At 36.2% G+C, this 14,731-nt stretch overlaps 1 protein-coding gene across 4 annotated transcripts in view; it reads right to left on the bottom strand.

Moving 5' to 3' along the window:
- Positions 1-1,227: 1,227 nt before the first annotated feature.
- The window catches only part of SCN3A (sodium voltage-gated channel alpha subunit 3), a 78,497-nt gene continuing 64,993 nt past the window's right edge, over positions 1,228-14,731 (bottom strand). For all 4 annotated transcript variants that reach the window (XM_045559384.1, XM_045559381.1, XM_045559382.1 and 1 more), the window contains exons 20-26: positions 12,558-12,680; positions 10,020-10,292; positions 8,716-8,769; positions 7,123-7,260; positions 5,224-5,328; positions 3,484-3,754; positions 1,228-2,585 (exon numbers count right to left, since the gene is read on the bottom strand). In XM_045559384.1, the coding sequence (XP_045415340.1) occupies positions 1,390-2,585; positions 3,484-3,754; positions 5,224-5,328; positions 7,123-7,260; positions 8,716-8,769; positions 10,020-10,292; positions 12,558-12,680 (2,160 nt within the window). In that variant the 3' untranslated portion in view covers positions 1,228-1,389. The remainder of the gene's footprint in view (positions 2,586-3,483; positions 3,755-5,223; positions 5,329-7,122; positions 7,261-8,715; positions 8,770-10,019; positions 10,293-12,557; positions 12,681-14,731) is intronic.

Below are 14,731 nucleotides of genomic sequence, written 5' to 3'. Positions count from 1 at the left end.
TTATTTATATTTAAACAAGTTTTAGACATATTTTCAGCAAAATTGACGTGTAGGTTTTGACAATAGGCAGTATGCAGTGTGTTTCTTTGAAATCTAGAGAGATACTATGTGATACTCAAGTTGAATTAAAAATGCAAAAGTAAAGGTGTTTTTAAATAACTTCAAACTGTTCTGCTGGACATAATGGACAGAGAGCTGGTTGAATTCATTCTACCATCAACATGTGACTTTTTCTAACCAAGACTTGTGAAGAATGGATTGAGTAAAATAGAGCAGCATAGGCAATATTAACATGCATTAGTGATAGCCTTCAAACTATTTATGTTTAATGAATGGTACAGGATATACCCCTGTTGGAAGCTCGCAAAAGACACATACACTGTGGTACATATTTGATTGAATAGAAGTTGTTTATCAGGCTATATATATATATATATTTGCCCAAACATGCACCACAGGATAAAATAACTATTTACATACCAGAGGGTATTTGACGTAAACTGTCAGCTTTGCTGAGAGCAGAAGACTGCAAAGAAATACTGCAGCAGAAAGTGGAACAACTATTCTAAAGTGATACTTTAGGTATACTTTTCTAGAACAGATTTATTAGATTACATTTTTGGAAAGCATTTAACCAAAATTAAATATAGAGCTCTGGAACTTAGAATAAAATTTGCACTTGCTGAAACAGAATACTTTGCATAAAAATAATCCTTTAAATATCAGAAGAGACTTTACAGGCACATAACTGTTCAGATATAAACAAACATAACAGACTCAACACTTTCAAAATTAAAGTCATCTAGAAAATGGAAGTAATTGAAATTATAGACATTAGAATTTTTTTTCTGGTTTGAGCAAAAATTTTATCTCTCAGGTAAAACACTTTTGTCTGATTATTTGAGAGACTTATGGAGTAGGAACACAGGGTTCTTATATACTTTTTCCTCAACGTAAACCTCATTTACAAAAATAGTAACATAGTATTATGAATAAACTATGAATTAGGGGCCATGGAAATCCACTAGAACAAATTTTGTAAAAATATGGCAGATATGGAAGTTAAAAATAGAGTGGATGCAAGTACTGAAGATGTTTGGTGTAGTTACAGCAATCACTTTGTACAACTATCCCTATAGTCTAGGTAGCCATTAAGTTTCTTCTCAGCAGTGTCAGCTGGTAATAAAAACAGCAACCTCCTGTCAATGTTGATACCCTGTCTCACAGAGTTGCAGTGACAGAGGTCACTGTCTTGTATAGGCACTGACCATGAGTATTTGTTAGAACAGTCAGTTTGGCATGGACCTCCTCAAGAAGTCCAGTTGACACATATACTTTACCTTCATAGGCTGTAAACAATTGATCATAAAGATAATTCTTTGTTTCTTTTCACTTTTGATTTTCTCTGACCTCTTTCCCTTTGCTTTCTTTTTCTGGTTTGTCTTTCTCAAATTTTTCTTTGTCTGGTTTTGTTACACTATCATAGGAAGGAGGAGAGGTGGTAGAGGAGCTTCCATCTGTTTTTTCTGGGGTCGAGTTACCGTTTAATTTGTCAATAATCATGTCTGCTTTAATAGGTAAGTCAATCCTCCCTCTGATTGTCTCTTTATCATATTTACTTACTAGCTTTTTTAACCTTTGCCTTAAAAGATAACTTCTGAAATTACGCTGAATGATAGCAGCAGACACCTCCTCTTGTTTACGTTTCAAAGTGGTTGTGATGGGCTCATAAGAGACTTTGGAGGGGTTCGATGCCATGAACCGGTCTTCCATCTGTATTCGAAGGGCATCCATCTCTCCACTCTCACCCAAAACACGCTTTGTAAAGGCAAATAAAATATCAAGGCAGTGGATCCGGTCGCCACTGACCATGGGCAGATCCATGGCAATGAGCTGAACTTTGTTTGGTTTTGCTATGAGAAGAGGAGGATCCAGAGCAGCTGCAAAATCTGAGAGCTTGCAGAACTCTATAAACTGGGTTGCATCAGGATCAAACTTCTCCCAAACCTCATAGAACATCTCAAAGTCATCCTCACTCAGGGGCTCTGCACTTTCTTCAGTAGCAACACTGAAGTTCTCCAGGATGACGGCGATGTACATGTTCACCACAACCAGAAAGGATATGATGATGTAACTGACAAAAAAGAAAATCCCAACAGATGGGTTCCCACAGTCTCCCTTGACTGAGCTTCCAGGGTGAATTGCGTCAGGGTCACAGTCGGGAGGCGCACTGTTGAGAATAGGTGCCAGCAATCCATCCCAGCCAGCAGAGGTGGTGATTTGGAACAGGCAGATCATGCTGTTGCCAAAAGTCTCAAAGTTGAACATGTCATCAATTCCAGCTTCCTTTTTAACATAGGCAAAGTTGGACATTCCAAAGATGGCGTAGATGAACATGACCAGGAAGAGCAGGAGGCCGATGTTAAACAACGCAGGAAGGGACATCATCAGAGCAAAGAGCAGCGTGCGGATCCCCTTCGCTCCTTTGATCAGACGTAGGATTCGGCCAATCCTGGCAAGACGGATCACACGGAACAGGGTCGGGGACACAAAATACTTTTCTATCAGCTCGGCCAGAAACATACCTGTGGAAAAATATAGAACACAGGTAAACTGTGAATATCTTGCACATATTTGAATGCTTTATCTTTGCAAAGTCTGTGAAAACAACAAATTTGTTATGAATACAAACCTTTACTAAATATTTGGACCCACTCTCTGATATTAGCAATTAAAGATTACAGAGTTTTATTCAATGATTCTAGAATGTCATCAACCAGTATAGATTTTTGCAAAATCCAAATAATCTCAGATAAAAGCATGGTAATTTAAAATTATATACACCCAATTACTATGAATAGTTATCCCCAAATTTGTTTGTAAGTGTGGAAATTGCAGCAAAGATTATTTCTGAAATTTCTGAATATATTTTTTCTATTTTTAATAATGATATTCTTCAGTTAAAGGAAAATGGACAATATTTGACTTGAAGGCAAAGCTAAAATTTCTAAATTTGTGTTCTATAATTCCCCATCTTCCCTCTTCTCTTATTAAATCTCAACTTTTCTTTAAAGACCTAAGATGTCATCATTCTTACCTCTGGAAGCCTGTGTTAACTCCTTCAAGCAGAGGTGGTCACCTTCTCTTCAGTGTTTCTTATAGTACCAACTTTACTGCATTATACTGATTATTTTAAAGCTGTCTGTCTCCTCCTTTAGCCTGTGACTTTAAGAGAGTGTCTGATGATGTTTGTTTCCTGTTTTCTTCTCCCATTCCCCAACCCAGTATTTCTAGCCTGGTTTCTAACTAGTAGCTTTGTCAATAAATCCAGGTTTCAGAGTTTTTATTCAAATGTGTTAGTATTGAACTTTAGATCTATAAGAATTATTATTCTCAAGCCTAATTTCCATGTTTAGAAGCCAGCAGGTCTTGGGGGAACCATTTCCCTACAACTGCACCTTTCTGTAACTAAACCATTCTTACCTACAATGGAGAGAATCACCACCACAAAATCAAAGATGTTCCAGCCTATAGTGAAGTAGTAGTATCTGAGAGAGATAAGCTTTAGCACAAATTCTCCAGTGAACAGGACTATGAATACGAGGTTGATCCGGGACAAAACTAGGGTCATATATTTGCCCTGGTCATCAGTTTCCACCATCATGGTGACCATGTTGAGGCAGATGAGGATCATGATGCTGATATCAAAGACTTGTCTGGTTACAAAATCAAAGACCATTCCTTGGAATTTGTTCTAGGAAGTGAGAGAGGAGAGAGATGGTGAATAAATGTATTTCATAAATAATGGTTCAGTAAAATTGCAGATAAGTTTCTTCCACATATGGCCATGAATGTGTACACTCCTTACATTACCCCAAACAATTTTATGTGCTCTGTTTTTCATGTTAAAAGAAATGAGAAAAAAATCATATGACAAGAGTCAATCACGCACATTTGGTTTATTTAGGTCCCATGGGAAGACAAAGTGGAATAACACATAAATTCAGGCAATCAACTGATAATAAAATATGTTAGGCTTTGCTTGATTTTAATAAGTGTGATCATTTTTATAAAAAATGACAGCTAGTAATATTTACAAAGTAGATTAATATAGACAGACTTTTAGATAGAGAAAAACTCCAACTGATTTATCAATATTTTAGAAATTTTGGTTTATACTTTATTTCCCTCCTTCAAAATATCTCATTCACTTTTCTACTGAATTTTACTTCTCCAGCTCTGTGAGTGTGTTCGTTAATTTATCTGTCTTTCTCTTCATCTGTTTTTCTTTACCTCTGTTTTAACAAAAATGAATGACTTAGAAAAATTTTTGTGTTAGTACAAACCATATCAGGAACCATATGCTTTTAAAGATTCCTATATTAATATGGCTGTTAAATATAGTCTTATTAGGGAAGTAAAATTTTAATTATTTAGAGTAAAACTATAAATGAATTGACGGTGTTTCCACATTTAAATGACCCTCAGTAATGGTGGTTCATTTCTTTCTGTGTACTGCACTCTACCTCTCTCTTTTCCTTGCCACCTCCCAGCTTCAACTACCTTAAAAATATGGTAAAGTGAAGTCAGTTATAGGATTCGTGAGACCTTGCCAACTCCCAGTTCTGGCAATTATGGGCTTTGTGACTTGGAGCATGATACTTATATTCTTTGGGCCTCAGTTTCCTTATTTACCTTACCTATTTCAGAAGATAGGGGAGTTATAGTACAGCTCCACGAACACAGTCATTATTATGCCATTCCATTATTATGAAACCCTACAAAATATGCATTTGGTGAAACAATAAACAATTTGGTGACACCCTTTTCCATTCTGCACAGATTAGGAATACTGTCTAGTCTTAAGAATGGAGAAAAACAAAGAGCATAGAGGGAGGCCACGGAGGATGGGATGTGAAGCCAGAGGAGGAGGAACCAGGTATGTTGTTGGCAGCAGCAGGGTGAAACTTGCTTGGAAGCACTTATTGGGAACCCTGAGTTGGAAGTTTTCAACTCACAAACTGTAAAGACCATTAATTCTTTTTTAAGAACTGGTAATTCATAATGAGTGTAGAAGTTGTGAACTGTGCTACTCAATATGGACTTTATAATTAGGTCTATATATTGGTGACATCACCTAATATGTTCTGATCCAGAGCATTGCCCAATTGGATCATATGGAAATACGGCTTTGGAACATTAAAGAAGATAAGTAATTCTTACTGCTGGCCGAGGTATGGGTTTCTGAGGTTTCTTGGATCCAAGTTTCTTCATTGCATTGTAATATTTTTTCTGTTCCTCTGTCATAAAAATGTCTTGACCTCCGAAGTAAAGATATAGTATAAAACTGGTTACAATCCCATACAATCCCAACATGTGTTACAATAGCATTTTTACAAAAAATATTTGTCCTTCCTTTAATCTTCCTCAAATTTTTAAGTGGATATTATTATCCTTCATAAGATTTATTCTGCTCTTCACATTTCTCTGAAATTCTTTGCAAAAATTTTTTTAAGTGAGACTGAGTCTCATTCTGTTGCCTAGGCTGAAGTGCAGTTACATGATCATAGCTCACTGCAGCCTCGAATTTCTGGGCTTCAGCAATCCCCCTGCCTCAGCCTCCTGAGTAGCTGAGACCTCAGGCATGCACCACCATACCTGGCTAACTTTCTTCATTATTTTTTAAGAGACAAGGTCTCACTATGTTGCCCAGGCTGGTCTCGAACTCCTGGCCTCAAACAATCCTTGGGGGGCCTCAGCCTCCCAAAGTGCTGGGATTATCAGTGCGGGCTGCTGTGCTCACCTAAATTCTTTGAAATTCTGAATTCTTTAACACTTTTTTCTTTCTCTTTTTTTTCTTGTTTTTTTTTTTTTTTTTTTTGAGACAGAGTCTCGCTCTTTTGCCCAGGCTAGAGTGCCGTGACATCAGCCTAGCTCACAGCAACCTCAAACTCCTGGGCTCAAGCAATCCTCCTGCCTCAGCCTCCCGAGTAGCTGGGACTACAGGCATGCACCACCATGCCCGGCTAATTTTTTCTATATATATATTTTAGTTGTCCAGCTAATTTCTTTCTATTTTTAGTAGAGATGGGTTCTCACTCTTGCTCAGGCTGGTTTCGAACTCCTGAGCTGAAACAATCCACCCGCGTCAGCTTCCCAGAGTGCTAGGATTACAGGCATGAGCCACTGCGCCCGGCCTGAATTCTTTAATACTAATGAAAAATTCCTAAGCACATAAAAGTCTGACTACTACAGGATCCTAATTTGATTATACCATGTTTAGAAGTGGGCACAAGGATCTCAAATATACTTTTTTAAAACAAAAAATGTTTCCTTAGTTCAGATTACTGTTGATAGTTTTACTTCTTCATTCAACAGTTTTGAACATTTTCTGTGTGCTAGACAATGTAGTGGCTATCAGAATTACATAGATATATAACATATAGTATCTTACTCCTAAATGGAGCAGGAAACTGAAAACATAGGTGGAGAGTGTATAGTGATATGCTAAAAAAATAAAATGCATTGCAGAGGCAACAATAAATTCAGGGACAGGCTTTACATAGGTGGGTGCCCTTAAGCTAGGCCTTAAATGTGATTAAGGGTTTGCTAGGCAAAGCATTCCAGAAAGAGAAAATATCACATAAAGTCCTAGAGATACAAAAAAATGACTTGTTCAGAGAAGGGCAGAAAACTCACAGAGCTGTATGCCTCGCAAGTGACAGTGGTGATAATGGGTGAGTGATAATGGGTGGTGACTGGGGAGTAGGGAAGTAGATATACAGGATGAAGCTGGGAGAAGACGAAGTTGGAAGACTGGGTGGAGGTAATTCCTGCAAGGCTCTGTAAAACAGGCTAAAGTGTTGGAAACCAATTGGATGAGTGTGAAGCAGTGGTCACAATTTGGGGTCAGAAAGACACTACACAGCTCTTTAGTGGATAAACGTGGAGAGGAGCCACTGACTAAAGGCTCAAATCCTTGTAGCTGAACTGACCACGTAGTAAAGTGAAAATAATCCAAACACCATCTAAGTCTGTCATGGCCACAGGTATCCTGGTTATTTGGTTGTATAATGGACAGAACCTCAGAATGGAAAAAGGCAAAACCTGGGGAATACTTATCTTCTTTTTCTGCTGGTTGAAGTTATCTATGATGACACCAATGAATAGATTCAGAGTGAAGAACGACCCAAAGATGATAAAGATGACAAAATATAAATACATATACAGATTTTCTTCATATTCAGGCTGAAGTTTAACCTAAATGATATTGAAAATATTAAATAATATTAAACAACACGATGAATACTTAAACTAAACTAATAATGTGGTGAGTGCTATTACTTAATATAGTGCTACTTTTGCCTTGCTCTGAGGTATTATTCTGCAAAAGCTATTCTTTTGTTGAAACTACCATGATCTAATATAAAGAAAGTTTACAAGTTTTATGATTGTTCTTGAAGCTGTTTTCCCATTGTGTCTTACAGGTAACATATTCTTTAACATCAATAACAATGATATAAACAGGGCATTTTAAGCCTCTTATTAGTCTCATTACTATAATTCTTTTTCAATATTTTCCATTTGGTTTTGGAAATGCTAGCTCTTGGAAATATGGCTTTAATAGCAGAACATCAACAACTAAGAGCATAAACAGATATATTCTGAGGAATCATTTTTATTTCTATTTTCAAAATTGAGTTTCCCTGAAACTTTCTTGCTTTTCTGTATCATAATATTAAAATATTCTTGGAATCTCCTTCATAGACTCTGGTTTATCATATACTCCATGGATAGGGAGAGACAAGTTACTCTCCCAGTGAAAACTTTCTCACTTATTTACTGGACCAATCTGATGTGTCATGATCCATGCAGTTAGATACATTTTCATATTAGCTATATATTATATATTAGACATATATTAACCAAAACATCATCTGTATTGAAGCACATTGGCATAAAAAGATCATTTTTGTATGCAATGGTAAATGTTACAATCCCATTATTGGGCATATACCCAGAAGAACAAAAGTCATTCTTTAACAAAGACACCTGTACCCGAATGTTTATAGCAGCACAATTCACAATCACAAAGATGTAGAAACAACCCAAGTGCCCATCAATCCACGAATGGATTAGTAAACTGTGGTATATGTATACCACGGAGTACTACTCAGCTATAAGAAATAACGATGATACGACATCTCTTTGGTTCTCCTGGAGAGAGCTGGAACCCATTATACTAAGTGAAGTATCCAAAGAATGGAAAAACAAGCATCACATGTACTCACCAGAAAACTGGTTTCCCTGATCATCACCTAAATGTACATCAGGGAAGGATACCAACTGGATATCAGACTGGGATGGGGGGTGGGGGGAGGGGATGGGTGTATGCCTACATGATGAGTGCGTTGCACACCCTCTGGGGAATGGTCATGCTTGAAGGTGCAGACCTGGGGAGGTGGGGGGGGGAGGGGATAGAGGTATGACTACATGATGAGTGCCAGGTGCACTGTCTGGAGAATGAGAACGGACGCGCTTGGGACTCTGACTCGGGGGGATGGGAGGGACATGGACAATGTATATGACCTAAACTTATGTACCCCCATGATGAGCTGAAATAAAAAAAAAAAATTCTGAATGTTTCAGTTAAATTATAAGCAGTGTTTACCATGAAAAATCTAGTAGCTATAAATAATTTTGAATGATACTTACATCTCTTGAATCAACAGCTGCATACATAATATCCATCCAGCCTTTAAATGTCGCCTGTAAACAACATATATTTCAATTGTGCATAAAAACCTCATGCAAGAATGTGATATTTTACTGCATGAAAATCTGACAGTATTATTACAAATAACTTTTTGTATAATATTGTGATATTTCCTATGAAGAGATTGAAATGAAATTAAAATAGAAAAATATTTGTATTTAGAGTCTGGAACTTGTTTTCTTTATTTCTCTTGGAAGGCAGTCTATTTTTTTTTTTTTACACAATTTTTTTTTGTGTTATTGTTGGTACAGGATTTTGCTATGTTGTCCAGGCTGGTCTTGAACTCCTGGGCTCAAGCAATCCTCTTGTCTCAGCCTTCTGAGTAGCTATATACTAAAATTTTACTAGAGACTTGATTCATAAAATTCCCATTTCAGTCTCAGCTCCCTTTCATATCAAAAGGTAAGCTCTATGATTCAAACCTAGGGTTGTGTTTAAACACAATTCAATCATTTTCATCAACTAATTATTGACTAGTTAATATACTATCAAGTTAAAAAAATTAAACATTACATATTTTGAAATCTACTCCATAAGATTTGCATTTTCACACATACTAGAATCACACTTCTTAGACATTGGTATAATAAATTATCTGGCTAAGAATTCATACATTTTAATTCATCAGTACAAATATATATTGTCAGTTTAATACATGAAATTGCTCCTTTGGCAATGATTGCTACAGAAAGCTAAAAATGACAATAGAGTTCAATAATATGACAAGAAAAAATAGGAAGCAGAAATATCAGACTGGGATGGGGGGTGGGGGGAGGGGATGGGTGTATGCCTACATGACAAGTGCGTTGCACACCCTCTGGGGAATGGTCATGCTTGAAGGTGCAGACCCAGGGAGGTGGGGGGGGAAGGGGATGGAGGTATGACTACATGATGAGTGCCAGGTGCACTGTCTGGAGAATGAGAACGGACGCACTTGGGACTCTGACTCGGGGGGATGGGCAGGACATGGACAATGTATATGACCTAAACTTATGTACCCTCATTATGAGCTGAAATAAAAAAAAAAAAAAAAATCACATTAAAACATACTAAACACTGAGGAACACTGGGGAAAATATAAAACAACTGCAACATCTTCTTAAGTCAAGCTGCTATTATAGATGTTATAATCAACTACTCTTCCACTGTCACATATTAATCATTCAAATAAAGAACATCAGAGAAAGAATCTTACTTGAATCACTTTGAAGGTGTTTTCTAAACTCATACAGTAGCCACTTACCACTTGAAGCAATGCGAGATAGCCAGCACCAACATTATCAAAGTTTACTTTCACATTTTTCCACCGAGCTTGCTTGCCAAGAGCCTGACAGTCGCTAAAATTGTTGACTTCACTAACTTCAAACATGTCACCCGTTGTCGTGTTAACACAGTGGTAGAACTTGCCAGCGAACAAATTCACACCCATGATGCTAAAGATTAGCCAGAAAATGAGACAAACCAACAGCACATTCATGATAGAGGGAATCGCTCCTACAAGAGCATTCACCACCACCTGAAAGAGGGAATGAAGAGAAAGCAGCTTATGAATTGTTAAAATGGAAATAATTTATTTATTTAGTATTACTTAGTACTAATATGCATTTGAAACAGTTAAATAAAAAGGTAGGTAGACACATTGTTTCTTCTAATATTTTCTACCACATATATCATAAGGGAAAACAAACAGTGACACAACTAAAGAGCTAAGGACTTAAGGAAAGCAAAATATGCCAAAGTGTGAAAAGAAATAAACAGAAACCTGATATAATAAGATGGAGTCAGAAAATGTTTGCATGCTGGAGGAAAAAGAAAAAAAAGATGCATTAAATACCAACAGAAGAAACAATCATCTTTCTGCAAAACTTTTTAATTTTCTAGAATGCTAATGAATGAATGATGATTTGAAAGAGTAAACAAACCCTTCACAAATGAAGTATTCAAAATGCCTTAAATCTGTTCCCTCAGATCAAATTAACTTTTTATGACTATGAAGAATAAGACTAGGAATTTAAGTTACTTTTTTCCTATAGCTAAATCCCAACAAAAAGTATATTACATTAGGAAAAGAGGTGGAATTTATCTCTGGACATAATAATATTGAATATGTCACCATTATTATTACTCCATAATCTCTTACATGTTCACTTTGGGGCACATGCTAGTTTATCAACCCAAGCTGACCTATTTTGTGAAAGGGAAATTTAATCACTTTGCCTCTCATTAAATTCAGAAAAGATTAAAATGTATTTTGAAATCTTTAGGGAGGGTTACAGTAATTTTCTTATCTAATTTAAATGTAGTTCATATTGGACTATTCTGTTAAGCATTTATATTAAATACAACTATTATTTTAAAACATTGTAAACATTATTTTAGAAATCAATACCAAGGAATTTTAGACTGATATCAAACCTCGAATCTAAAATTGTAAAAATTTCCTATGCTACTTGAATTTTCTTTCTTTTAGAAATTAAGCCATATATATAATATTTGCCAGGATTTTTCCTACTGTGTAAAATACCTATACAAGTTCTTTTATCTTCAAATAAATGCATAATGCATTATCATATTTTATAGCTGAAATATTGGTTCTGCTATATTACTGAATTAAAACTTTTAAATTTAAGGATATTTTCAGATTAGAACAATTGATAAGTTTTAAATTTTGTTCAATTCCTATCTCCCCTCAAATATGAACCATCAATATGAAATCATGAAACTGATGAGGGCTTACATAACATCAGTAATGGTAAAGATTGGTTTGAAAAGAACTTGAAATTGTATTGTAATTTTTATGAATTTTATCTTGTAACTCTCTTTAGCAGTAGCAACAAAATGAAACTACAATGTAACCATCAAGTATTTCTTGGATTACAATGCTTCTGGAAAGTCTGGAGAGTGGTTTCATTCTTCCTGATGAGTGAATTTTGAAGTCAAGGCTGAAGTGTTTTTATTGCCCCAAATGAATTGCCTCCTTACAAAAAAGCCCTGTGGCCTAGAAGAAACTCAATATCCATGTGTATTTGAGAGCCAGATTAAACAAAACTGGCCTTTGTGCAAAATAGTATTGAGAGGGGTGTGGCAAGTGGGTGTGTATCTATACAAGTGTGTATTTTATGTTTACATACATAATATACATATGAAGGAAGAGAGCTGGAGAGAAAAATACGAGTGCTATGGAAAAAGTGAAGCTCATTCAGCATGCTCACTTAAAAGGGAGATCCATAAAACAAACTCAGGGGGTTGCCTGAAATGCTTACTTAATTATCCTAACCCCCTGCTTTGGTTGCTTAGACCATATAGATTTTGTTAGAGGCTACAATTTTTATTACATTTATTATATTAATCTAAGAAGTAAAGCACACAAAAACCATTTTACCTTTCATTCATTACTACTAATTTTGGAGAAATCAAACTATTGAAAGGAAGAAAAGTCCCCTTCTAGGATGAATGTCAGTAGTCAGTAATCATTTCAATGTGTGTAAGCAACAAAAAGAAATAACTGGAAGCACACAGTTTTAGGGTGTTGTGTAAATAGCCTTGAACTGTGACCAGAAGACTTGGATTCTAGTTTTAGTTCTGCCACAAACAATTTCTGAGGGCCTGTTTAAATAAACTTTCGTTTCAGGAGGCTAGGCTTTGTGATCCCTAAGATTCTTGCTCTAATTCTGTAATTCCATGAAGTATGTGTCAGAAGAGTATGGCACCCTTCTGTATCTAAATCAACACCTACATGTAATTTTGACATGAATAATTAGAAAGCTTCTATTCTTCTTACCCTCATGCCTTCAAAGCGGGATAAGGCTCTTAGAGGTCTTAAAGCTCTTAGTGTCCGTAGGGATTTGATGGCACCAAGTTCTGAGTAGCCAAGAGCAGTGGCTACCAAGCTAACCAAGGAAACCTACAAAAGGAAAAAAATATTAATTAGTGCACCAAGGAATAAACTGTTGACTAAAGGCATAGGATGTGGTGTCTACTTAGTACTGACCAAATAAAGGTTTGGATATACCATGGCAAACTTCATCTTCCACATAGTGGGATCATCTCACATTGTTAGCGTCAATTCATATTCTTGCTTTTCTTATCAGTGAAACTGGCATACCTGCCCATATTTATAAGCATTTATAAACACTTCCAGATAGATATTTTACACGATGGATCTTTTTTCAACCAACAATTTGGGATTTAGTTCAAAGGCCAGATCCTTAATATTATTGATTATAAATCATGTTTCTTTCTTAATTGGTTAGATATCTTCTCTTCTAGGTCACATAAGCTTTTTATCAGCTAGAATGAAGTATTCTTCTCTTCACATGTCTAACACTGTCTGGTTGGCTATCAATATGTGTTGGATAAATAAATAAGGGAAAATTTTTATCTAGAAAGTTTTTATCCAAACTACTGGACTTATGATTTAGAATATAGTATCTCTCGTTCAGAGTGGTCATATATCTCTCTGATACAGGTTGAGCATCCCTAATTTGAAAACCTGAAATCCAAAATGCTCCAAAATCCAAACATTTTTGAGAAACAAAATGATGCTCAAAAGAAATGCCCATTCAAACATTTTGGATTTTTGGATTAGGGATGCTTAATTAATATAATGCAAATACTTCAAAATCTGAAAAAAATCCAAAATCCCAAACACTTTTGGTCCCAAGCATTTTTGATAAGGGATACTCAACCTGTATTTATACATTTGCTGAATTTTACTTAAATTTGTGAAAGATTAAACAAGACATGTCTTTTTGAGGGGAGGGAGGAGGTGGGTTCTGAAATTATTTGCTTTGATTTTCTTTATATAAATCCAAGGAAGTACTGTCACTATTGCATCTTTAATGGGGAGGAAGTTGAGTGTCATCCCCCCACACACACCAAAAAAAAACCCCAAGGTTGCACAGCTAGTAAGAGGTGGAGCTGGCAACTTGAACTCAAATGATCTGATTGCAAAAGCATATCTTAACCTTTTTGCATCCATTATAAAAAATTTGTTCTTCATTTGAATCATAGAGCATACACAATAATTTTAATGATCATCTTCTCAGGGCTTGCAAGGATGGTAAATAAGCAGTGCTTTCCTTGATGCATAGGAGAGAAGTTAATTCATTATATCCATTGGATGGCTTAAGGGCATTAGGGTTTAATTTCCTGTGAAAAAGGTTATTGAAAAATGGACCTAAGTGAATTCTCCCAACAACCTTGTGAAGTAGGATGAAATCAATGATCTGCTCAAAAAGCATGATAAAAAGGGTGACACCCAAACCAGAACCTAGGCTTTAAAGGCATATGAAGCCACTGTCCCCTCATTGTTTAATTTAGCATATATCTCACAGAATTGAACAGAATAATACATGACTTGAATGTTAAACTTGATTAGTGGCAGGATAATTTATTAAGCTATTCATTTCTGTCTTGGATTCGCTGGTACAGAAGACTGGAAAGATTGGAAAGGTTATTATATTAGAGAACATGCAGGCTTCTATGTTTTGGGCTCCTTTTCCTCAGGAGGCATTAACAACTTCTTTATGTGTCTGGAATTACCACCTGAAGACTTCCTTCATCCTCCCAACCAAGTCTTTTATTTGAGAACTGGGATTTTAAAGAGAAGTGGCTAGAAATTTCTCAGAACCTTGAAGCAAGGAAGTTCATGCTTTGAAAAGAAAAGAAAGGTAATATCCAGAACCAGTGCGTGCTGGACGGATAGAAAGTTGTGGGTTCAAAGGCTGGGAGGCATCACCTGTTTATAACCACCCTACATGGGCATGGAACTGTGTGGTTTTAGTGAAGCGGGGCATTAGTGAAACTGCACTTTTTTAATGGACCTCACATCCCAGACAGCAAAGTGCCAAAGTTGCCGCCATGATATATTGAGGATCGAAGGAACTCACGACCATTTTTCTAGATGGCATGTGTCCTAGAGTTTCTACAAGCTCCAAAAAGGAGACCATAAAA

This window comes from Lemur catta, chromosome 8, assembly GCF_020740605.2.
Source record: "Lemur catta isolate mLemCat1 chromosome 8, mLemCat1.pri, whole genome shotgun sequence".
In the NCBI taxonomy this organism is placed as follows: Eukaryota; Metazoa; Chordata; class Mammalia; order Primates; family Lemuridae; genus Lemur; species Lemur catta.
Note: the sequence above shows the minus strand (reverse complement) of the source record. Positions and strands in the feature narration are given on the sequence as shown.